This window comes from Staurois parvus, unplaced genomic scaffold (genome assembly GCF_062004578.1).
Source record: "Staurois parvus isolate SC_StPar_1 unplaced genomic scaffold, SC_StPar_1.0 ptg001376l, whole genome shotgun sequence".
NCBI lineage: Eukaryota > Metazoa > Chordata > Amphibia > Anura > Ranidae > Staurois > Staurois parvus.
Genome location: NW_028319172.1, coordinates 450,001 through 475,000, shown reverse-complemented (window position 1 = coordinate 475,000; position 25,000 = coordinate 450,001). Strand labels below are relative to the sequence as shown.

The following is a 25,000-nucleotide window of genomic DNA, read 5'->3' as shown; positions in this document are numbered from 1 at the left end:
AATTAGTACATAATATGTAAAAGTTCCTATGATATCAATAAATAATGACCTTAATTAATGCATAATAAATGAATACATAATAATAAATAATTCATATTCCGAATTGTTGAAATTTATCAGACAAGTAAATTGTGCCGTTAAAGTCCCACCAAAAAAGAGGACTCCCCCCCCCCCCCCTTGTATTCGTTAGGGATGTTGGCACTTTGTGTATTATATCCCTTCCTCTCTCTAATGACCTTCATTAATGCATAATAAATGAATACATAATAATAAATAATTAATATTTTTGCTAAAATTGGTTAATTCATTAACGGATTATTTATTAATAATCCGTTAATGAATTAACCAATCTTAGCAAAAAATTAGGTATTATTACCTAATAGTACCTATGATAGCAAAATAATTACCGTATTTTTCGCTCCATAAGACGCACTTTTTTCCCCCAAAAAAAGGGGGGAAAATGTCAGTGCATCTTATGGAGCGAATATAAAGCGGCCGGTCCGGTATTTCTGCCGCCACCATGTCAGAATACCGGGCCGGCCGCTCAGCTGTTCTCTCCTGCAGGGCCTTACCTGTTCCTCGCTCCAGCGCTGCACAGTCTTCCCGCGCTGGCTTCTGTGACAGCCGGGTGCCCACTGTGCATGTGCTTCGCTTTGTGAATGATCCGGTGTCTTCTAGGACACATGACAGGTCCCAGAAGGCGCTGGGCCATTCACAAAGCGCAGCGCTTCTCGCACCTGCGCAGTGGGAACCCGGCTGTCACAGAAGCCGGCGCGGGAAGAAGAGAGAAGGACAACTCCGCGGAAGTGGGAGTGGGTACCTGTCAAATTCATGTACCTGCTCCCCCTCCCTCCTCAAAGGTCAGCAGTCTCTGGTCATCCCCTTCACTGTCTGCAGTCTCTGGTCATCCCCTGCACTGTCTGCAGTCTCTGGTCATCTGCACTATGTCCGCAGTCTCTGGTCATCTCCTGTACTGTGTCCGCAGTCTCTGGTCATCTCCTGTACTGTGTCTGCAGTCTCCGGTCATCTCCTGTACTGTGTCCGCAGTCTCTGGTCATCTCCTGTACTATGTCCGCAGTCTCTGGTCATCCCCTGTACTGTGTCCGCAGTCTCTGGTCATCCCCTGCACTGTCTGCAGTCTCTGGTCATCTCCTGTACTGTGTCTGCAGTCTCTGGTCATCTCCTGTACTGTGTCCGCAGTCTCTGGTCATCTCCTGTACTGTGTCCGCAGTCTCTGGTCATCTCCTGTACTATGTCCGCAGTCTCTGGTCATCCCCTGTACTGTGTCCGCAGTCTCTGGTCATCCCCTGCACTGTCTGCAGTCTCTGGTCATCTCCTGTACTGTGTCCGCAGTCTCTGGTCATCTCCTGTACTGTCCGCAGTCTCTGGTCATCTGTACTGTGTCCGCAGTCTCTGGTCATCTCCTGTACTGTGTACGCAGTCTCTGGTCATCTCCTGTACTATGTCCGCAGTCTCTGGTCATCTCCTGTACTGTCCGCAGTCTCTGGTCATCTCCTGTACTGTGTCCGCAGTCTCTGGTCATCTCTTGTACTGTGTCTGCAGTCTCTGGTCATCTCCTGTACTGTGTCTGCAGTCTCTGGTCATCTCCTGTACTGTGTCTGCAGTCTCTGGTCATCTCCTGTACTGTGTCTGCAGTCTCTGGTCATCCCCTGTACTGTGTCCACAGTCTCTGGTCATCTCCTGTACTATGTCCGCAGTCTCTGACCATCTCCTGTACTATGTCCGCAGTCTCTGGTCATCCCCTGTACTGTGTCCGCAGTCTCTGGTCATCTCCTGTACTATGTCCGCAGTCTCTGGTCATTTCCTGTACCGTGTCCTCAGTCTCTGGTCATCTCCTGTACTATGTCCGCAGTCTCTGGTCATCTCCTGTACTGTCCGCAGTCTCTGGTCATCTCCTGTACCGTGTCCTCAGTCTCTGGTCATCTCCTGTACTATGTCCTCAGTCTCTGGTCATCTCCTGTACTATGTCCTCAGTCTCTGGTCATCTCCTGTACTGTGTCCGCAGTCTCTGGTCATCTCCTGTACTGTGTCCGCAGTCTCTGGTCATCTCCTGTACTGTGTCTGCAGTCCATTGGTTCAGAATTTTTTTTCCTGTTTTTCGCCTCTAAAACCTAGGTGCGTCTTATGGAGCGAAAAATACGGTACCTTACTTGGTCAATATATAATAAATTAAATAAAGATAATACATTAATAGTGAAAAAATAATTAAAAAAATAAAGAAAGAAGGATAAGCACATTTTTTGTTGTGATCGTGGCAAGTGCGAAGACCTAGAAACTCCGGGAAAAGTCAGCTTGGGGTAGAATGACTCTTTAAGTTTCTCAACATTTCTGAGCAGCGCTGTGTACTTTTTCATATTCTTTCATTAAATTAAAAATTGACATTCGAAGACAAATTCAATGCCCCTTCCAGATGGAAGTACATGATTGGTCACAAGACCTAATTCCATTCCCTGTTACTCTATGGCCTCCAACTGCACCGAGGGCTTCCTATTGGATTTCAAAATGAGATAACACATCAGTCATCTGTTAGTGAGAAATTGCTTTCCCCGGAGGCTCGCCTTGTACTAATACGGAATGCGCAGCCATGGTTGGAATCCTCTTTAAACCTTTTCGCTGTCTGAGGTGTTTTTTCATTTTGTGCTCTCATATGAAATGCTAATTTTGTACATAGAAATGCACTTTAAACCTCAAAACACTTTCTGAAAGACCCTGTAGAATAAAAGGGGGGGGGGGGGCAGTTGAAATTTTTCATGTCATACCACAGTTGCGTTTCTTTTAATCAAATCTATATTTTCAGTAAAAAAAAATAATGCAAAACAATTTTAGTGCACATGGACACAATATAAAACACATTTTTTGGTAAAATATAAAAGAAGTGGTTGTGACAAGTAAAGAGATATCATTTATATCAAGCCTGACTGTCTACGAAAGGACTTCCTGTCTCTTCCTGTTGTGTCTCAAGAACAGGAAGGGAAGCAAAATCTCCGCCATTGGAAACTGAAAGAAAAAAAAACACTTGATAGGGGTTTTTAAGTATTCTCTACTGTATCCAAAATAAAACAATATTTTGGGTTTGGTTATACACTGCTCAAAAAAAGGAAGACTTTGAAAACCCATCAGATCTCAATGGGGAGGAATCTCCTGCTGGATCTCTATACTGACATGGACGGGGGATGGGTGAGGAACGTAAGGATGGGTGAGGAACGTAAGGATGGCCCATCGTTTGATGGAAATGAAAATGGTCAACCTACAGAGGACTGAATTCAAAGACACCCCGAAAATAAAAGTGAAAAAATGATGCAGCAGGCGAGTCCATTTTGCTGAAATGTCATTGCAGCAACTCAGAATGGTCCTCAGTAGTCTGTATGGCCCCCATGTGCTTGTATGCATGCCTGACAACGTCGGGGGAGGGTCCTAATGAGACCACAGATGGTGTCCTGGGGTATTGCCTCCCAGATCTGGACCAGGGCATCACTGAGCTCTTGGGAAGTCTGAGGTGCAACCTGGCAGTGTCAGATGGACCGAAACATGACATCCCAGAGGTGTTCTATTGGATTTAGGTCAGGCGAGTGTGGGGGCCATTCAATTATATCAATTCCTTCATCCTCCAGGAACTGCCTGCATACTCTCCCCACATGATGCGGGCATTGTGCACCAGGAGGAACCCAGGACCCACTGCACCAGGAGGAACCCAGGACCCACTGCACCAGTGTAGGGTCTGACAATGGGTCCAAGGATTTCATCCCGATACCTAATGGCAGTCAGGGTGCCATTGTCTAGCCTGTAGAGGTCTGTGTGTCCCTCCATGGATATGCCTCCCCAGACCATCACTGACCCACCACCAATACAGTCATGCTGAACCATGTTACAGGCAGCAGAACGTTCTCCACGGCTTCTCCAGACCCTTTCACGTCTGTCACAGGTGCTCAGGGTGAGCCTGCTCTCATCTGTGAAAAGCACAGGGTGCCAGCGGTGGACCTGCCAATTCTGGTGTTCTATGGCAAATGCCAATCCAGCTCTATGGTGCCAGGCAGTGAGCACAGGGCCCACTAGAGGATGTTGGGCCCTCAGGCCACCTTCATGAAGTCTGTTTCTGAGTGTTTGGTCAGAGACATTCACACCAGTGGCCTGCTGGAGGTCATTTTGTAGGGCTCTGGCAGGGCTCATCCTGTTCCTCGTTGCACAAAGGATCAGATACTGGTCCTGCTGATGGGTTAAGGACCTTCTACGGCCCTGTCCAGCTCTCCTAGAGGAACTGCCTGTCTCCTGGAATCTCCTCCATGCTCTTGAGACTGTGCTGGGAGACACAGCAAACCTTCTGACAATAGCAATGGCATGTATTGATGTGCCATCCTGGAGGAGTTGGACTGCCTGTGCAACCTCTGTAGGGTCCAGGTATGGCCTCATGCTACCAGTAGTGACACTGACCAGAGCCAAATGCAAAACTAGTGAAAAACAGTCAGAAAAGATGAGCAGGGAAAAAAATGTCAGTGGCCTCCACCTATAAAACCATTCCTGTTTTGGGGGTCGTCTCATTGTTGCCCATCTAGTGCATCTGTTGTTAATTTAATTAACACAAAAGCAGCTGAAACTGATGAACAACCCCCTCTGCTCCTTATCTGACCAGATCCATATCCCAGGAGTTTCATTGACTTGATGCTAGACTCTGATTAAAAAGTCTTCCTTTAATTTTTTTTGATGAGCAGTGTACTTTGGCTACCTTAAATCCATCCATTGTAACTGAATGTCCAGATGGCAGAGGATTTAATGAAGGAATCCATTCATGAAATCCTCTGATTGTTTTAGGGGAAGTTTTAAAGGGCCACGGACCATCAATGTTGTGGGATTGTTTTTTGGTTGTGGAGGTTAAAGTGCTGCTAACCACCAATAAGGGGGGTTGGGAAAGCTTAAAATGCCACTGACCACCAGTAATTGCTGGGTTGCTTTAAGGGCGGTTTAAAATGTTTTGGATTTATTCTTGACACTTGGCCATTGCACACAATGCAGTTTCCGTGCAATACAATGTATTCACCAGCAGCACATAAGGCTTTAGAACTACTTTAAGCAAAGCACCTTGTTAATTAACCACTTCCCGTCCGGCTCACGTATATAAACGGCCAACGGGAGCAGTCCAGGGGCGGGTTTCCGTTCCTAAACAGCGCTTGCCATTTTAGCCTGTGCGCACTCCCTGGGAGCACGCGGCACCAGCGAACACCAATCGCTGTACAGGACCTCTGTGTGAGGTCCCGATTCATGTGATTAGTGATTGACCAATCAGTGATCACATGAATAGTAGTAAGCAAGATGTCACTTCTGACATCATTGCTTACTACTAGTGAAATCTGTGAATTATCACAGAGATCACATGGTACAGGGCCATTCACAACAGCCTTGTACCATGTGACAAGCTGTGACCAATCACAGCTCTCACACTATTTCTCAATGGTTGCAGGAATGCAACCAGAGAGAAGGAGAAATGATTGCTTTTACAGCCTTTATGGGTGTAAAAGTAATCAGTGTAAAAAAACAATCTTCACCACCCCAACAAGTAGTACAGTGTCACTATGGCGACACTGTACTGCTAGGGTGACAGTATGTTAAAAAAAAAATAATAATAATAATATAAAAAAAAAATAAAAATAAAAAAAATAAATAAAAATAAAAAAAAAAGTTTTGAAAAATTATACTTTTTGGTTATAAACTAATTTGTGTTATTTTTTTTTTACTAAAAAGATAACGGAATAAATGTTGGCCAAGATTTATGAAGAAAGATTATTTATTTGCAAAATGTTATAAGAAAAACACTTTTTTTCAAACTTTTTGGACTTTTTCATTTATATAGCAAATAAAATAAAAATCCCAGCGGTGAATAAATACCACCAAAATAAAGTTTTATCTGTCTCAAAAAAATGCTAAAGAAATTCATTTGGGTACAATGTTGCATGACCGCGCAATTGTCATTCAAAGTGTGACAGCGCTGAAAGCTGAAAATTGGCCTGGACAGGAAGGGGGGGAAAGTGTCCGGACAGGAAGGGGGGGAAAGTGTCCGGACTGGAAGGGGGGGAAAGTGTCCGGACTGGAAGGGGGTGAAAGTGTCCGGACAGGAAGGGGGGGAAAGTGTCCGGACTGGAAGGGGGGGGGAAGCGTCCGGACTGGAAGGGGGGGAAAGTGTCCGGACTGGAAGGGGGTGAAAGTGTCTGGACAGGAAATGGTTAAAACACTTTTATAGGTCTGTAAGTAGGTTCAACTAGCTAGTCTGTTACTAGGTGTCTCTGTCCCAGAATTGTGTAACCAGGTGCTAGGTCCCTTTTAGTTGGAGCCTTCCTGTAGTGATGTCATGGGTGAGCCAATGCCCATATATAAGCCAGGTTGGGAAGAGACATGTAGTCAGGAGAGCCAGACCTGCACCCAGAAGAGCTGGCTGTAGTCATGTTGTCTTTTATGGTGGAGAAGGTTAGAGGGGGTTGCAAAAGGCTTTTTAGACCAGGCCAAGTGTTCCCTGGGGTGAGGCTATCCCCCTGGAGGATCTGGAAGAAGTGTATCCAAGCCAGAGGTGACTACAGTGATCCTGTCTCAGGAGACTACCCGTAAGGAGCAGTGAGCTGGATACAGACAGCCTAAGGCAAGTCAAAGCCCACTAAGAACTACTGACCCCAAAAAGGAGAGAGACAGGGAATATATGTTACTAAAAATGTACTTTTTGCTGCTTTCACATGTGTCTGCTGCAGACCGTCCACTATATGTGATTGACTAAATGCTCTTAAGTGACCCCGGATCGTATGTCTATGTGATGTGCCATTTCGAAACCCCCTTACAGGTCTATAGATCAGACCAAAAAAGAGGCAAATCTGAGAAGGGCAAAAAGATTGGGCTCCAAAAGAGGGGCAGTCACTTCAAATGAAGAACAGTTGGGAGGTATCTTTTAGGTGAACCTGTTGCTTCTCCCTTTAAATCTCAGCCATTATTATTATTATTATACAGTATTTTTATAGCACCAACAATTTGCTCAGCGCTGTACATTATAATGGGAGACAGTACACGAGACACAGTAACAATGCGATACACGAGGGGTTCGAGGGCCCTGCTCCTTGGAGCTTACAATCTAGGAGGGAGGGGATAGTGGTACAGGAGGAGATAGCTGTGGGGGATGGAGTGTTGGGAAGAGCGGAGGAGATCGGCAATTAGCTGAGGGTGGGGTTGGCTTCTCTGAAGAGATGGGTTTTCAGGGTGCGCCTAAAGCGAGGAGGGTAGGTGACAGTCTGATGGATTGGGGTAGTGAGTTCCAGAGGATGGGGGAAGCCCTGGAGAAGTCGTGGAGACAGGCATGGGAGGAGGAGACCAGGGAACTAGAGATTAGAGGTCTTGTGAGGAGCGGAGAGTGCGTTTTGGGTGGTAGATGGATATCAGGTCGGTGATGTAGTTTGGGGCAGCGTTATGAACAGCTTTGTACGTCAATGTTAATAATTTGAATTTTAGGCGTTGGGCAATCGGAAGCCAGTGGAGGGATTGGCAGAGGAGGGGTGGCGGATACGTAGCGGTTAGCAAGGTGGATGAGTCTGGCCGCAGTATTCAGGATAGACTGAAGCGGGGATAGCCTGTGTTGAGGAAGGCCGGCAAGGAAGGAGTTACAGTAGTCAAGACATGATATAATAAGGGAGTGAACAGAGGCGGACTGACCATTTGGAAACTCTGGCACTGCCTGAGGGCCCGGGGTCAGTAGGGGGCCCCATGAGATGCCCCTGGTACCTTTTTCATAGGCTTTTTTGAGCTTGGGCAAGGACACAGGGGCCCCATGATCCCCCATTGCCTGGGGGCCCCATGAGTTGTCAGTCCGCCCCTGGGAGTGAATGAGTTGCTTTGTAGTTTCTGAAGTTAGGAATGTGCGTATTTCGGAGATGTTGCGCAGGTGGAGTCTGCCATAGTCAAACATTTTGTTAATTTTAGGTGGGGAAGGGTAAAACCTCTATCTCTGGCATTAATACTGTCCGATTGGCACATTACTTCCTAATAGTTTTGATTCACGGAGGCGGCGTGTTTCGGTGTATTGAGGAACATGAACAGGTTGGAGGCACGTTAGGAGATAAGAATGAAGGTGGGAAGTCAGCGGAGAAGAAAAGAGTGGGAAGACGGGAGATAGAGCACATCAAGGCAGCCTGTGTAAAAGATGAGTGGGAGTTACGGGGGATAAACACAAGTAGAAGGTAGACTGCGGAATACAATGTAGAAGAATATTCACACGGGTAGATAATGGTTGTACAAAACTTGTGCTGAGAGAATTAGAATGGACATGAACTCAATAAATATAGATTTGCTGTGTTATTGAGAACATCTAGAAATGTTAATTGTGCCTAGTATCCTGAAAAATCTTTTGTCTTAGAAAAAGCTCAGGGCTTCTTGTGCCTTGAGCCTTATAGCTGTATATCTGCAGGGTAAGGACTAATGCAGGCCATAGACGGTTCGTTTATCGACCGTATTTTCGGCCGCAAAACGAAACATTGGGCGCTCTGTTGCCACCAATGATTATGAAATTTGGCCATTTTTAGTACATTTTTCAGCATGACTGATAAAAGAAATGAGGAGGAACCGTGAAAATCAGCCGACGACATTGCCCCACTAACGCTGCGAATATTGGCCGATTATTCTTTCAGACGAAAATTCGGTCGATAAACCAACCATCTATGGCCTGCATAAGTCACTGCTACCTCTGACTAAGGCAGGATTTCTCAACCAGGTTTCCTCCAGAAACTTCTGCTGGTGAGCCAGGAGGCCAAGTATGGGACAATAAAGCAAAGTGTACCGAGCATCCCGGCGTATAGAGAGATATAACAAGGTGAAAAGGAGGCCAAACACACGAGACCAAGAACGAAACAGTCTCGGGCATGACCACCAGATATGCAATACATCTCCAGGACGGCCGCAACCCCGAAATCATCGATCACTGCAGGCAGGGTTAGCCTGGGCCAAACGAGCCGGAACCCAATACCAACGAAACAATACCTTGTATGCCGTTCTCCCATCCTCTGAAACTACGTACCCCAATCTGTCCAACTATCTCCTACTCCATCCACCTTTAGGTGATCCTTGAAAACCTATCTCTTTAAAAAAGCCTACCCTGCCTCCACCAAACAACTGAACTTTTACTTTCTCCATCAGCTCATCCCCCACAGTTATTACTTTTTGTATCACTTGACCTTTCCTGTTTGATTGGAAGCTCTAATGAGCTGGGCTCCCCTAACCCTCTTGTACTGAATGTCTTTGTAACTGTACTATCTGCTCTCGTTTTGGAAAGCACTAAGCAAACTGTTGGTGCTATATAAATCCTAAATAATAATAATAATAATTGTATTTCCTTGGGAGAACCCAATGTTCCCTGGTGCCACTACATGTCTCCACGTGTCCACAATTTACCTGTGTAGCCACTGTTCTAGGGAATTCCATCATAGAACCAATGTGTCCACTGCTGTAGGCTCCGAGTGTCAATTGGATTATGGAGGCTGTTTTGGTGTGGACATGGTATATAAATACATGGTATATAAATGCTATATAAATCCTAAATAATAATAATAATAATTGTATATCCTTGGGAGAACCCAATGTTCCCTGGTGCCACTACATGTCTCCACGTGTCCACAATTTATCTGTGTAGCCACTGTTCTAGGGAATTCCATCATAGAACCAATGTGTCCACTGCTGTAGGCTCCGAGTGTCAATTGGATTGTGGAGGCTGTTTTGGTGTGAACATGGTATATAAATACTATTTACTGCTCCACAGAGGAGTGGACAGGGCAGCCACCATCATGTGAGCAGTCAGAAGTCCACATGGCTACCCTTCTAAGGAGCGGGAATGCTCCCCAACAAGGAGACAATCTTTCACTGCCAAGGGTTGATGTGAGGTGCAGGCATATCAAGGACTTTACACAAGGACCTCCTCTTTGGTGGGGGAAGAAGGAGGACCCCTAGGTGCACCAGGGGTGCACTACATTATTGCAAAATGGTTGACATCCCATTTAGTGGTGTGCATTAACATTCATTGCGGTGGGAAACAAATTTATTTTACTGCAGATTATAGCAACACATCAGTATTCTTTCACGGGCTCTTCCAAATGAGAGACTATTACGTAGGGGAATGAATGCATGAATCTCTTTCTACGACCGTCTACAAATGATGATAACTGTGCACAGAGGTGGACTGACCATTTGGAAACTCGGGCACTGCCCGAGGGCCCGGGGTCAGTAGGGATGCCCCTGGTACCTTTTTCATAGTCTTTTTTGAGTTTGGGAAAGGACATAGGGGCCCCATGATCCCCTATTGCCCGGGGGCCCCATGAGTTGTCAATCCCCCCCTTGACTGTGCAGCAAATGAAGTTGTTCAAGAAGAATCTTTTGGTATTTCAGTTTTGGCTGGACACTGGTGAGTTTTTACAAGCTCTGGAGCCCACAGAGACCAGATTTCATTGCAATAGTTTCTGCCTCCCCTCCCATGGAAATGCATTGAAGGCATCATTGTATTAATCAGCACTATGGACAACCCATTGGAGGTGCGTGACCCCACTCTGTGACTGTCTATAGACTGTGGTGTTCATACACTGGAGCCACCAAAAGATATAAGGCTACTTGCATGCTAGGCCATATGTGGCCAATCCCAGGTTTTTAGTGCACCATCCAAAGTCTATGGCATGCTGAATTACGCTGGGGTTAGGCTGGACTAAACACTGTACTAAGTGGTACTCACGTTTAGTACCACATGTTATGTATGCGCAGAACACATGTATTCTGCTATACGAGTACCACTTGGTACACATTCAGCTCCAATGTACAACAGCCTGATACAGACTTTGACTGTACCCATGCCACCTGGGATTTTATTTATTAATTACAGTTACTTATATAGCATTGTCAATGTACGCAGTGCTTTAAATATATATTGTACATTCACATCAGTCCCTAACCCCCAAAGGAACATACATTCTAAGGCCCCTAATTCACATTCATACATACACATAGCAGGGCCAATTCAGCCAGGATCCAATTAACCAGCCAGCATGTCTTTGGAGTGTGGGAGGAAACCCACGCAGGCACAGAAAGAACAGGCAAACTCCAGGCAGGTGGTGCCGTGGTTGGGATTTAAACTAATGACCTTGGTGCTGCCAGGTGGAAGTGCTAACCGTTTAGCCACTGTGCTGCCTATGGCGCCCGTTGGACTCACATGGCCTAAACAACAAGTGTGCAAGTAGCCTAAAGTAACAATGTGTGATTCACAGTCTTAGAAACTTCACAAATCTGAAATAAAGTTTTAGGTGAAATCACATGTAGAACATATGATACTAAGCAATTAAAATCCCAAGTGAAGATGAGCCCCGAAGGGCAGTTTTTCATCTTCAAAACTCCTAGCAGTATGTAATTCAAAAGCATCAAAGTACACCCAGTAATGTTGATTAAACGTGCACATCAATCGAAATGACAAAACGATGAAATGCTAACATCCTAGGCTGCCCACAGATTTTTCTTTAGTAATTGGGTACTGGAAACACCCACTGGTGAGCCATATTAATGTGCAGGCAGAATATTCCTAACTGGGTGCAATAGAGCAACGCAGATACTTTAATAAGACAGTGAGAAGATAAATGGTCGTGAGCAGTTACCAAACAGGTCAACCACATTTGAACAACGTCTTCAAAAATAGCTACAAAATGGAACTCAAGTGGCCTTTAAGATGTACAATATGCTTTTTTTTCAGTGACATACACTGTTATATCCAATTTACTTGAGGCAGTTTGGGGAAAATCCTGTTTGGCGTTATATTAGTGGTTTGAAAACTGCGACTCACAGGCCAGATGCAACCCTTTGCTTGCCTTTATCTGGCCCTTGGGGCACTATTCCTCCCATTGACATCAACGATGCAGCATCATTCCTCCCACTGACACCATGATGGGGCATAATTTCTCCCAATGACACTAACGATGGGGCACCATTCCTCCCACTGATATCAATGATGGGGCACTATTCCTCCCATTGACATGAACGATGCAGCATCATTCCTTTCATTGACACCATGATGGGGCATAATTTCTCCCAATGACACTAACGATGGGGCACCAATCCTCCCACTGATATCAATGATGGGGCACTATTCCTCCCACTGATATCAATGATGGGGCCCTTTTCCTCTCACTGACACCAATGATGGGGCACTATTCCTCCCACTGATACCAACGATGGGGGACTATTACTCCCACTGATATCAATGATGGGGCACTATTCCTCCCACTGATACCAATGATGGGGCACTATTCCTCCCACTGATACCAATGATGGGACACTATTCCTCCCACTGATACCAGTGATGGGACACTATTCCTCCCACTGACACCAATGATGGGGCACTATTCCTCCCACTGATATCAATGATGGGGCCCTTTTCCTCTCACTGACACCAATGATGGGGCACTATTCCTCCCACTGATACCAACGATGGGGGACTATTACTCCCACTGATATCAATGATGGGGCACTATTCCTCCCACTGATACCAATGATGGGACACTATTCCTCCCACTGATACCAATGATGGGACACTATTCCTCCCACTGACACCAATGATGGGACACTATTCCTCCCACTGATACCAATGATGGGACACTATTCCTCCCACGGACACCAATGATGGGGCACTATTCCTCCCACTGATATCAATGATGGGGCCCTTTTCCTCTCACTGACACCAATGATGGGGCACTATTCCTCCCACTGATACCAACGATGGGGGACTATTACTCCCACTGATATCAATGATGGGGCACTATTCCTCCCACTGATACCAATGATGGGGCACTATTCCTCCCACTGATACCAATGATGGGGCACTATTCCTCCCACTGATACCAATGATGGGACACTATTCCTCCCACTGATACCAATGATGGGACACTATTCCTCTCACTGATACCAATGATGGGACACTATTCCTCCCACTGACACCAATGATGGGGCACTATTCCTCCCACTGATACCAACGATGAGGGACTATTACTCCCACTGATATCAATGATGGGGCACTATTCCTCCCACTGATATCAATGACGGGGGCCCTTTTCCTCCCACTGAAACCAACAATGGGGCACTATTCCTTCCACTGATATAATTGATGGGGCACTATTTTTCCCACTGATATCAATGATGGGGCCCTTTCCTTCCCACTGATACCAACAATGGGGCACTATTCCTTCCACTGATATAATTGATGGAGCACTATTTCTCCCACTGATACCAACTATGGGGCACTATTCTTCCCACTGATAACAATGGCATGGCACTAATCCTGCTCCTACTGACCACAGGTGATTATATAATTTTTCTTCCACATCCACTAGCCACAGTGTGACCCCCACCCTAAAGTCTAAAGGATATTTAACGGAACCTTTATTTAGAAAGTTTGGAGACCCCTGCTCAATAGATTACAGAACCTTGTTCATTGCTCTGTCAGATATGAGGAACCCAGTGGAACAAGCTCATACCCGCACCTCCAACCAAAACCATGCTGCTACACCCAAATATTGGGTGATTCTGACAGGTAAAGCTCCAACACTTTCAGGTAGGGTTGAAGTTTGCCCTCTCATTTCTGTCTCCTGCACATTCATATTAGCTAGTAAGGGAGCCCATCTTAGTGATGGATCTAATGAAATATGTGGGGCCAGGACAGAGCACCAAGTACCAGGAAGTGTCTGAGATTTGCTGACACACACTATATGGCCATCACACCTATGTGAGCATGATAGACATCCCATTCCAAAACCATGGTCATTAATATGGAGTTACCCACCATAGCGACCAGGGGCGGACTGACCATTTGAGCACTCGGGCACTGCCTAAGGACCCGGGGTCATTAGGGGGCCCCATAAAATGCCCCTGGTACCTTTTATAGGCGTTTTTGGGTGTGTTTTGAGTGTGGGCACGGACATAGGGGCCCCATGATCCCCAATTGCCCGGGGGCCCCATGATTTGTCAGTCCGCCCCTGATAGCCACTATAACAGCCTCCATTCTTCTGAGAAGACAGATATTTTTACAATATTTTAAAATGTGCCAGTGGGAATTTTTGCCCTTTCAGCCAAAAGAACATTTATGAGGTCTGATACTCATGTTGGGTAAGAAGACCTGGCACACAATTAGCATTCCAATTCGTCCCAAAGGTGTTCAGTAGGGTTGAGCATAAGGGTCTATGTAGGACGTTTATGTTCCTTTACACCTAATTTACCAAACCATGTTCTTCTAGAGCTGGCTTTGTACACAGGGGCACAGCCATGCTGGAATAGAAAAGGGCCTTCACCAAACTGTTGTCACATGGTTGGAAGACCACCACTGCTGGAAACATCTGAACTCAAATGGTTGTCCACAATTTTGGCCATAGAGGTAGGTGTGATTTTTAGTTTCACATAAGCATTTGGCCATATAAGACATACTGTCATTTTGTAATAAAAACATTTAAAATAAGCTGTCATTGTGAAAATCTTTTAAAACTGACATAAAATGCAGTCCTTTGCAGAAACGGGAATACGAGTTTTTCATTATCCTGTTTGCTACAGAAACCATCCTAGAAATCTAAACAAGAGTGGATTCTCACTTTAAAATAAACCTATCATGAGAGAAACTTGAAAGCTAAGATTGCAGAGCTCACCATCTGAAAATGCTAGTTGCCTAGCTCTCATGCTGACCTTCTAAACTTCAACATTTTGAGTCAGTGACATGGAACAAGTATATAGATAAGAACTTCTGACTTTGACTATGATCTGTATAATTTTTCCGGTTTAATGACTGAAAAAGTTTTGAAGCCAAAAGGATAGACATAACAGGCAGGAAGGCAACTTTCATTTTCAGAAGAGGTCATCAATGGCAGCCCTGTATTTCTTTCATGAGGGATTGGATTTAAATAATCGCAATAGACTGACTGTAAATGGAAGGGAAAAAGTAGAAGAGGGTAAATTTAAACTATAAAAGCACATACAGATATGACATTATAAAGCATCCCCATCCCCGTTGTCTCACCAGTATAGGTAGACCTGTCAAGGCATCGTACAGCAGCACAATCCCCCCGACTAGACCAGTGACCTGCGCTGCGGTCCTTGGCGATTCCGAACCATCCAAAGATGAACGTCTTTTTCCCTGAGCATCTTGCACCACGATGGCTGGGACTTCCAGCATTCCCTCTGCCCCTCCTTCAGCTGTCCCTCCTCTTTGACCTGAGGCAGGGCAACAACAAGCATGGTATAAAGTCACCCCTAAACAGCCCAGGCCAGTGCCCACCCCTCCCAGCAACAGCAGCTGAAAACACAACCCAAAGCCCAGGCCTATCCGGCTGGCCAAGAAGTGGCATCCGCGTGTGTAGAATCTGCGGGCGTTGTCGTGCCACCCAATGGATGGCAAGGTGGACAGTACAAAGGAAGCCGCCCAAATCCCCAGTGCCCCTTGAAGGGCTTGTCTTCGTGCACCCCCCAGCCTATAGCTGACGGGCCACCGCACCATCCACATCCGGTGGTAAGATAGGCAAGCCACAGTTAGGCACGTGGACAGTGCTAGTGTGTAATATGTGGACACAAACACCTTGCACAGACCCTCATTCCACTCATAGCCCGGTGAATGTCTTCGTCTCAGCTGCACCACTGAAAACAGAGAGAGAGGTACAGCTGCCATGAGTAAATGTGTTCCTGCCAGCAAGCAGAGGAGCAATTCCAGAGGACGGGGACGCTGGCCACTCCCTCCTCGACTGGCCAGGCTCAGGATACTCCAGCCATTGGCAAGTAGCGAGAGGGCACCACATGCCAGCCAAGATACAGAGTTGTTCTGATATAGCTCCTCGGCCTCATCCTGATCAGGGGCCCGTGGCATCTTCTGGATGTCACTTGTGACTCCGTAATGTTGATTTTCTTTTGTTGTTTCACTACTTGACTTTTTGGTGTTCTTATTCCTGAATTGTGGTGTTCTGCTTCACTTTGAGACCTTCAGGTGCTAAAATCTATCTCTTTTCCGTGATGTCAAAGCTCTTTCCTTCTCTTTTGGCTTAAAAATTTCGTAGACCTCCAAAGTCAGTTTTTGCAAAAAGTACCTCTTTCAGATAGCAACACCAAAAACTTTCATATGGTCCACCACCCAAACTGTCCCTGACTTTAGTTTTTATGCAAATTCCACATTCTACTTATTAGCACCCACATCCTATGTTCCATTGGATACCCATACTTTTCCTTTTAACAACCTTCAGAATCTCTTATTAAACCTTCTCACCTTGCTCAGACATGCACTCTCTTAGCCCTGGGCTGTTCTACTTTGGCTGTCTGGTTTTTCCATGTAGAGTGTCCGTGATGTGAAACTCAACCTTCTGCACACTAGACCGCTATATGAAGGTACTACTCTCTATACTAAGGTTAAAGTACCATAGCTTGTGTTGTCTAGAGTGCTCTTGACACTCTGTTTGGGGGTACTGCTTCCTATGCCTTGACTAAATTTATGTTTATGGATATTATATCCTACCCTTTGACAGTGGGTACTGTTATATTTTATTGGGAATACTACAATCTACACTATCCTTAGACAGGTAAGGATATAACTCCCTCCAACTTCTCTACAGTTACTACTTACTACAGCTTGACTGAGGATACTGCTTCCTACAATATCCCTCCTTTGACCTTACACCTGTCTTGTCCTTACACCTTACACCTTGTCCAGAGATACTACTCTCTACACCTTGACTGAGGATACTACAATCTCCCTACACCTTGACTGAGGATACCAATATCTACAATCTCTCTACTCCTTAATTGATGATACCAATACCTACAATCTTTCTACAGCTTGACTGAGGATACCAAAACCTACAATCGTTCTATACCTTGACTGACGATAATAATACCTACAATCTCTCTACACCTTGACTGAGGATACCAATGCCTACAATCTTCCTACACCTTGACTGAGGATACAAATACCTACAATCTCAGTATGCTTTGACTGATGATACCACTACCTACAATCTCCCAACAGCTTGACTGAGAATACCAATATCTACAATCGCCCAACAGCTTGAATGAGGATACCAATACTTACATGGAGGATACCAATACCTACAATCTTCCTATACCTTGACTGAGGATACCAATACCTACAATCTCCCAATAGCTTGACTGAGGATACCAATACCTACAATCTTCCTACACCTTGACTGAGGATACCAATACCTACAAGGAGGATACCAATACCTACAATCTTCCTATACCTTGACTGAGGATACCAATACCTACAATCTTCCTATACCTGGACTGAGGATACCAATACCTACAATCTTCCTATACCTGGACTGAGGATACCAATACCTACAATCTTCCTATACCTTGACTGAGGATACCAATACCTACAATCTTCCTACACCTTGACTGAAGATACCAATACCTACAAGGAGGATACCAATACCTACAATCTTCCTACACCTTGACTGAAGATACCAATACCTACAAGGAAGATACCAATACCTACAATCTTCCTATACCTTGACTGAGGATACCACCACCTACAATCTCCCAACAGCTTTACTGAGGATACCAATACCTACAATCTTCCTGCACCTTGACTGAGGATACCAATACCTACAAGGAGGATACCAATACCTGAAATCTTCCTATACGTTGACTGAGGATACCACTACCTACAATCTCCCAACAGCTTGACTGAGGATATCAATGCCTACAAGGAGGATACCAATACCTACAATCTTCCTATACCTTGACTGAGGATACCAATACCTACAAGAAGGATACCAATACCTGAAATCTTCCTATACGTTGACTGAGGATACCACTACCTACAATCTCCCAACAGTTGACTGAGGATATCAATGCCTACAAGGAGGATACCAATACCTACAATCTTCCTATAAATTGACTGAGGATACCAATACCTACAAGAAAGATACCAATACCTACAAATTTCCTGCAGCTTGAATGGGCTTACTAATACCTATAAGGAGGATACCAATACCTACAAGGATACTAATACCTACTATCTTCCTACACGTTGACTGCGGATACCAATACTTACAATTTCCCAACAGCTTGACTGCAGATACTACCTCCTAAGCTCTCTGCAGATACAGGTCATTACACCCCTCTTTAATCATATACTGTCTAAAACAGATCCCTAATCCTTGTTTAAAGACAATACTCACCACACTTATCCTACACGTTGTCTCAGAGTTCTATTGTCTAAATTTTGCCTGGAACTATTATACTGTAGTTCTGGACTAAGAACATTCCCTACACATTCCTTTGAAGTTGACTGACGGTAATACTCCTTTCGGCTTGTTATAAGAGGCTTTTCCCTAAACTTTCCATACACCTATACACCTCTTCAAAGGACACTGTTCCTCACACCATTCCTCCTTATTGTAGGACACAGCTACTAACACTATTACCTACACTTTTAGACCTTTTTATCTATCCAGACACTGATTCCTATCACATGCCTTCCTGTGATTCTGCTGTTATCCACCATCCAGACTGGTATCTTTCCCCTCTCACTTTCTCTGACAGTTGAATGTTAGCCCAAAGAAAAGTTCAAAATCCATCATTAGATAGCAAGTGCAATGTTCTTAGGACCTCTGTTTTGGTGCAAAACTTTTCGCTCTACAATTTTCAAGGTTTTGGGTTTTTAATTGCTGGATGTCTTTTCTTCCTGCTCTACACTTGCCATGTCTCAGAGTGTCAGTCCTCCATGCTGTCTCATCACCGTCTCTCTTTGGAAAGAGTGTCTCAGCCGTTTGTTTCCTTCTGCTGGATGTCTCCTTGTGCATGCAGTCTCCTAGTAGGTCTGTGAGGTCTGTTGTAGTTGTTGTGTGTCTGATTTTTCTCTCCTGATTCTTGGCCGTGTCGGGGGAGTTGCGTACAGTCTTGTGATAATTGCAGTCACTCTCAGTTAGAGAGCTCATACCACTTCTGAAGGCTGACGTGATATCCCAGATGATCAGCTCCTATGGGGAAAGAGAAAGAAAAATATCTCAAATGTTGCCAGTTAGTCCCTCAAGCATTACTCGGCACTGTTAGAATAGTTGGCCCAGAGACCGCATGAAGCTGATAGGCCCATGGCAGAACAACATTGGTTCCTTGTTCATAACAACAGAGGATTATGGGACAAAATTCAGAGGATGCAGCCACAATGCTTTACCAGATTTCTCCTTGGTTATCATGCACACAGGGTGTTTGCTTTTCTCCTTTGAATAACTGAATTTAGAATGCAGCCTATCTACTCACTAGAGAGCGGTGACATCACTGACAATGCAACCTATCCATTCACTAGAGAGCGGTGACATAACTGAGAATGCAGCCTATCCATTCACTAGAGAGTGGTGACATCACTGACAATGCAACTTATCCATTCACTAGAGAGTGGTGGCTTCACTGAGAATGCAGCCTATCCATTCACTAGAGAGCGGTGACATCACTGAGAATGCAGCCTATCCATTCACTAGAGAGCGGTGGCATCACTGAGAATGCAGCCTATCCATTCACTAGAGAGCGGTGACATCACTGGGAATGCAGCCTATCCATTCACTAGAGACCAGTGAGATCACTGAGAATGCAGCCTATCCATTCACTAGAGACCAGTGAGATCACTGAGAATGCAGCCTATCCATTCACTAGAGAGTGGTGACATCACTGAGAATGCAGCCTATCCATTCACTAGAGAGCGGTGACATCACTGGGAATGCAGCCTATCCATTCACTAGAGAGCGGTGACATCACTGGGAATGCAGCCTATCCATTCACTAGAGACCAGTGAAATCACTGGGAATGCAGCCTATCCATTCACTAGAGACCAGTGAGATCACTGAGAATGCAGCCTATCCATTCACTAGAGACCAGTGAGATCACTGAGAATGCAGCCTATCCATTCACTAGAGACCAGTGAGATCACTGAGAATGCAGCCTATCCATTCGCTAGAGACCAGTGACATCACTGAGAATGCAGCCTATCCATCCACTGGAGATCAGGGACATCACTGAGAATGCATCCTATCCATTTGCTGGAGACCAGGGACATCACTGAGATGCAGCCTATCCAGGGGCGGACTGACCATTCGAGCACTCGGGCACTTCCCGAGGGCCTGGGGTCAGTAGGGGGCCCCATGAAATGCCCCTGGTACCTTTTTATAACCTTTTTTTTGGGTGTGCTTTGAGTGTGGGTGAGGACACAGGGGCCCCATGATCCCCTATTGCCCGGGGGCCCCATGAGTTATCAGTCCACTGCTGAGCCTTTCCATTCACTAGAGACCAGGGACATAATTGAGAATGCAGCCTATCCATTCACTGGAGAACACTTACATCACTGAGAATGCAGTCTATCCATTTGCTAGAGACCAGTGACATCACTGAGATGCAGCCTATTCATTCGCTGGAGACCAGTGACATCACTGAGATGCAGCCTTTTCATTCGCTGGAGACCAGTGACATCACTGAGAATGCAGCCTATCCATTTGCTAGAGAGCGGTGACATCACTCAGAATGCAACATATTCATTCGCTGGAGACCAGTGACATCACTGAAAATGCAGCCTATCCATTCAGTAGAGAGCGGTGACATCACTGAGAATGCAGCCTATCCATTCGCTAGAGACCAGGGACATCACTGAGATGCAGCCTATCCATTCGCTAGAGACCAGGGACATAAATGAGAATGCAGCCTATCCATTCACTGGAGACCGATGACATCACTGAGAATGCAGCCTATCCATTCACTAGAGACCATTTTTTTCCATTTGTTTCCTACATTTTTTTAACTCTTCCAGCACAATGGAGTTCTGTATATTTTGTCATTTTTATATATGGTGCTGAAGTTATCTTTAAAGCCCTACTCCACCCAAAACCTTCTATTCTGGATAGGGTAGAGAAGTGTTATTATTTTTATGGACATTCAACGCTTATTTGGTGCTCCATCCAACTCAGAAATATATAGACCTCTCAAGTTGGGTCACCCTATCTCTGGAGGGGGCACCCACATTTTAGGAGGGCTGCCGAACCTAGGCTGTCCAGCTAAAACAAAGATCCTTCACCCACCAGCTAGATATGTTATCCATGGCCTCACTTTCTCCTAACTCCTCATTATTCTATCTAAAGCTGGCCATACACATTAAGATTTCTCTTGAGAGAAGTTACTTAATTCTCCAATCCATGCTAAATGGCGCAAATAGACGACTCTGCAGTACCAGCTGGAAGAAATAGGAAGGAAAAAAAGATCTATCTATATACAGTGCATTCAGAAAGTATTCAGACCCTCTTCACTTTTTTCAACATTGTTATTTTGCAGCATGATGTTACAATTGTTTAAATTTATTTTTCTCATTAATCTGCACTCCACTTTAATCAATACTCCATAGTAAAAACAGAAATGTCAGTGAATTTATTAAAAAGAAAAACCAGAAATATTGCTTTTGCTTAACCTCCCTAGCGGTCTGATTATGTCCATATTTCTGTGCTCAAAGCGGTACATTTTTTTGCATGGAAATATGTTGTTTTTTTATTGTCGGCCTGTAATTCTTAGGAATAACTCACTGAAATCTGTCCGAACAAAAGTCTAGTAAACATCCCGGGTATGTTAAAATTTGAAACATGAAATCATAAATTATAATTTAATAAATAATCATAAAAAATAATAATATAATAATAAATTTAATTCAATAATATAATCAAACCAAAAACACTGAAATTTGAAATACAGAGGCAAATTCGCACATCGCTGAGCAAAGTCGCACATCACTGAGTTCAGTCGCAGAATCGTTTTCAGTGTCTGATGAGGAATTTCCCCCACGAATCATTATCACTCAATTCTGCAAGTGGTTCTGATTTACTATCGCTGTTCTCTAGCCGGTCTAAAACCGCGTCTGACCTAAAGGGACGCTTTTTGGACGCCATGGACGTTTCTCAGTTTCCAGGCAGAAAGAACAGTAAAAATGCAGGCAGGGCGCCGGACAAAGCACTCGGGACAAAATGTATGTGAAATGGTTTGATACAGGAATGTTATACTATGTGATTTTAGTGTATTTAGTGAATGTCACTTTTTAACATTTTTAAATTTCCCGCCAGTTCCGTCCCCCGTACGTCCCGACGCTCGCAGGGAATGGAACCCGGAAGATGGATGCCGGCATCTGCTGGAGGACATTGCCGGGGACACTGCAGGAGGGACATCGCCGGAATGAAGGACAAGGTAAGTGAAGAGGAGATCCTGGAGCAACGCTGCAGTGTATTCCCGAGTGTAGCTCGGGGGGGTTACTGCTTGTGGTACTGAAACCTTACTCCGAGCTACACTCGGGAATACCGCCAGGGGGGTTAAGTATTCAGGCCCTTTACTCACTATTTTGTTGGGTCAGTACTTCTTTTCAGGTATGATGCCACAAGCTTTGCACACCTGGATTGGGGGATTTTCTGCCATTCTTCTTTGCAAATCCTCTCAAGCTCAGTCAGGTTGGGTGGGGACCATCGGTGGCAGCCATTTTCAGGTCTCTCTAGAGATGTTCAATAGGGTTCAAGTCAGGGCACTGGCTGGGCCACTCTAAGACAGTCACAGAGTTGTCACTAAGCCACTCTTGTGTTTTCTTGGCTGTGTGTTTAGGATGGTTGTCATGTTGGAAGGTGAACCTTCGGCCCGGTCTGAGGTCCTAAGTGCTGTGGAACAGGTTTTCAATGAGGTCTGTACTTTACTCCATTAAGCTTTCTGTCAACTCTTACCAGTCTCCCAGTCCCTGCTGCTAAAAAACATCCCAACTGCACGATGCTGCCACCACCATGCTTCACTGTTGGGATGGTATTGGGCAGGTGATGAGCAGCGTCTGGTTTCCTCTGGACATAACTGTTAGAATTGAGTTCAATCTTGGTTTCATTGGAGCAAGGAAATCTTGTTCCTCACAGTCTGAGAGTCCTTCAGGTGTTTTTGCAAATTCAAAGCAGGCTATCATGTGTTTTGCACTGAGGAGAGGCTTCCATCTAGCCACTCTGCCCTAAAGCCCTGATCAGTGGAGGGCTACAGTGATGGTTGTCCTTCTGAAACTTTATCCTATCTCCACACAGGATCTCTGGAGCTCAGTCAGAGTGACCATCATGTTTTTGGTCACCTCTCTTACTAAGGCCATTCCAGGGGCGGACTAACAACTCATGGGGCCCCTGGGCAATAGGGGATCATGGGGCCCCTGTGTCCTTGCCCAAACTCAAAAAAGCCTATGAAAAAGGTACCAGGGGCATCTCATGGGGGCCCCTACTGACCCCGGGCCCTCAGGCAGTGCTTGAGTTTCCAAATGGTCAGTCCACCCCTGGGCCATTCTCACCTGATTGCTCAATTTGGCCGGGCGACCAGCTCTTGAAAGAGTCCTAGTTGGGCCAAACTTCTTCCATTTGAGAATTATGGAGGCCACTGCGCTCTTGGGAACCTTCAGTGATGCAGAAAGTTTTTGTAGCCTTCCCCAGATCTGTGCCTTGCAATAATCCTGTCTCTGCAGGCAGTTTCTTTCACCTCATGGCTTTTGTTCTGATACAGTATGCATTGTCAGCTGTCAGGTCTTTTATTGACAGATGTGAGCCTTTCCAAATCAGGTCCAATCAATTTAATTTACCACAGGTGGCCTCCAATCAAGGCATAGAAACCATCTCAGCAACAATCAAGAGAAACGGGATGCACCTGAGCTACATTTCAAGTGTTCTTGCAAAGGGTCTGAATACTTATACCCAGGGGCAGACTGACAACTCATGGGGCCCCCGGGCAATAGGGGATCATGGGGCCCCTGTGTCCTTGCCCAAACTCAAAAAAGCCTATGAAAAAGGTACCAGGGGCATCTCATGGGGCCCTCTACTGACCCCGGGCCCTCGGGCAGTGCCTGAGTTTCCAAATGGTCAGTCCGCCCCTGCTTTATACCAATGTGATATTTTGGTTTTTCAAACATTTGCCAACATTTCTAAAATTCTGTTTTTACTTTTACATGATGAGGCACTGAGTATAGAATAATGAGGGAAAAAAATGAATTTAAACAAATGTAAAATGTAACAACATTGAAAAAAGTGAAAGGGGTCTGAATACTTTATGATTGCACTGTATCTAAATATATATATATATATATATATAAAGATACATATCTATCTATCTATCTATCTATTATCTATCTATCTATCTATCTATCTATCATCTATCTATCTATCTATCTATCTATCTATTATCTATCTATCTATTATCTATCTATCTATTATCTATCTATCTATCTATCTATCTATCTATCTATCTATCTATCTATCCATCTATCCATTATCTATCTATCTATCTATCTATTATCTATCTATCTATCTATCTATCTATCTATCTATCTATCTATCTATCATCTATCTATCTATCTATCTATCTATCTATCTATCTATTATCTATCTATCTATTATCTATCTATCTATTATCTATCTATCTATCTATCTATCTATTATCTATCTATCTATCTATCTATCTATCTATCTATCTATCTATTATCTATCTATCTATGTATCTATGTATCTATCTATCTATGTATCTATCTATCTATCTATCTATCTATCTATCTATCTATCTATCTATCTATCTATCTATTATCTATCTATCTATTATCTATCTATCTATTATCTATCTATCTATCTATCTATCTATCTATCTATCTATCTATCTATCTATCTATCTATCTATCTTTCTATCCATCCATCCACCCATCCATCCATCTATCTATCTATCTATCTATCTATCTATCTATCTATCTATCTATTATCTATCTATCTATCTATCTATCTATCTATCTATCTATCTATCTATCTATCTATCTTTCTATCCATCCATCCACCCATCCATCTATCTATCTATCTATCTATCTATCTATCTATCTATTATCTATCATCTATCTATCTATCTATCTATCTATCTATTATCTATCTATCTATCTATCTATCTA

General features: G+C 44.4%; 1 protein-coding gene across 1 annotated transcript in view; it reads right to left on the bottom strand.

Moving 5' to 3' along the window:
- GPR162 (G protein-coupled receptor 162) overlaps positions 1-25,000 on the bottom strand; it is a 119,841-nt gene that overhangs the window by 52,604 nt on the left and 42,237 nt on the right. The window contains exon 2 of the mRNA XM_089661715.1: positions 15,062-19,028. Coding sequence (XP_089517841.1) covers positions 15,062-15,901 — 840 coding nt within the window. The 5' untranslated portion in view covers positions 15,902-19,028. The remainder of the gene's footprint in view (positions 1-15,061; positions 19,029-25,000) is intronic.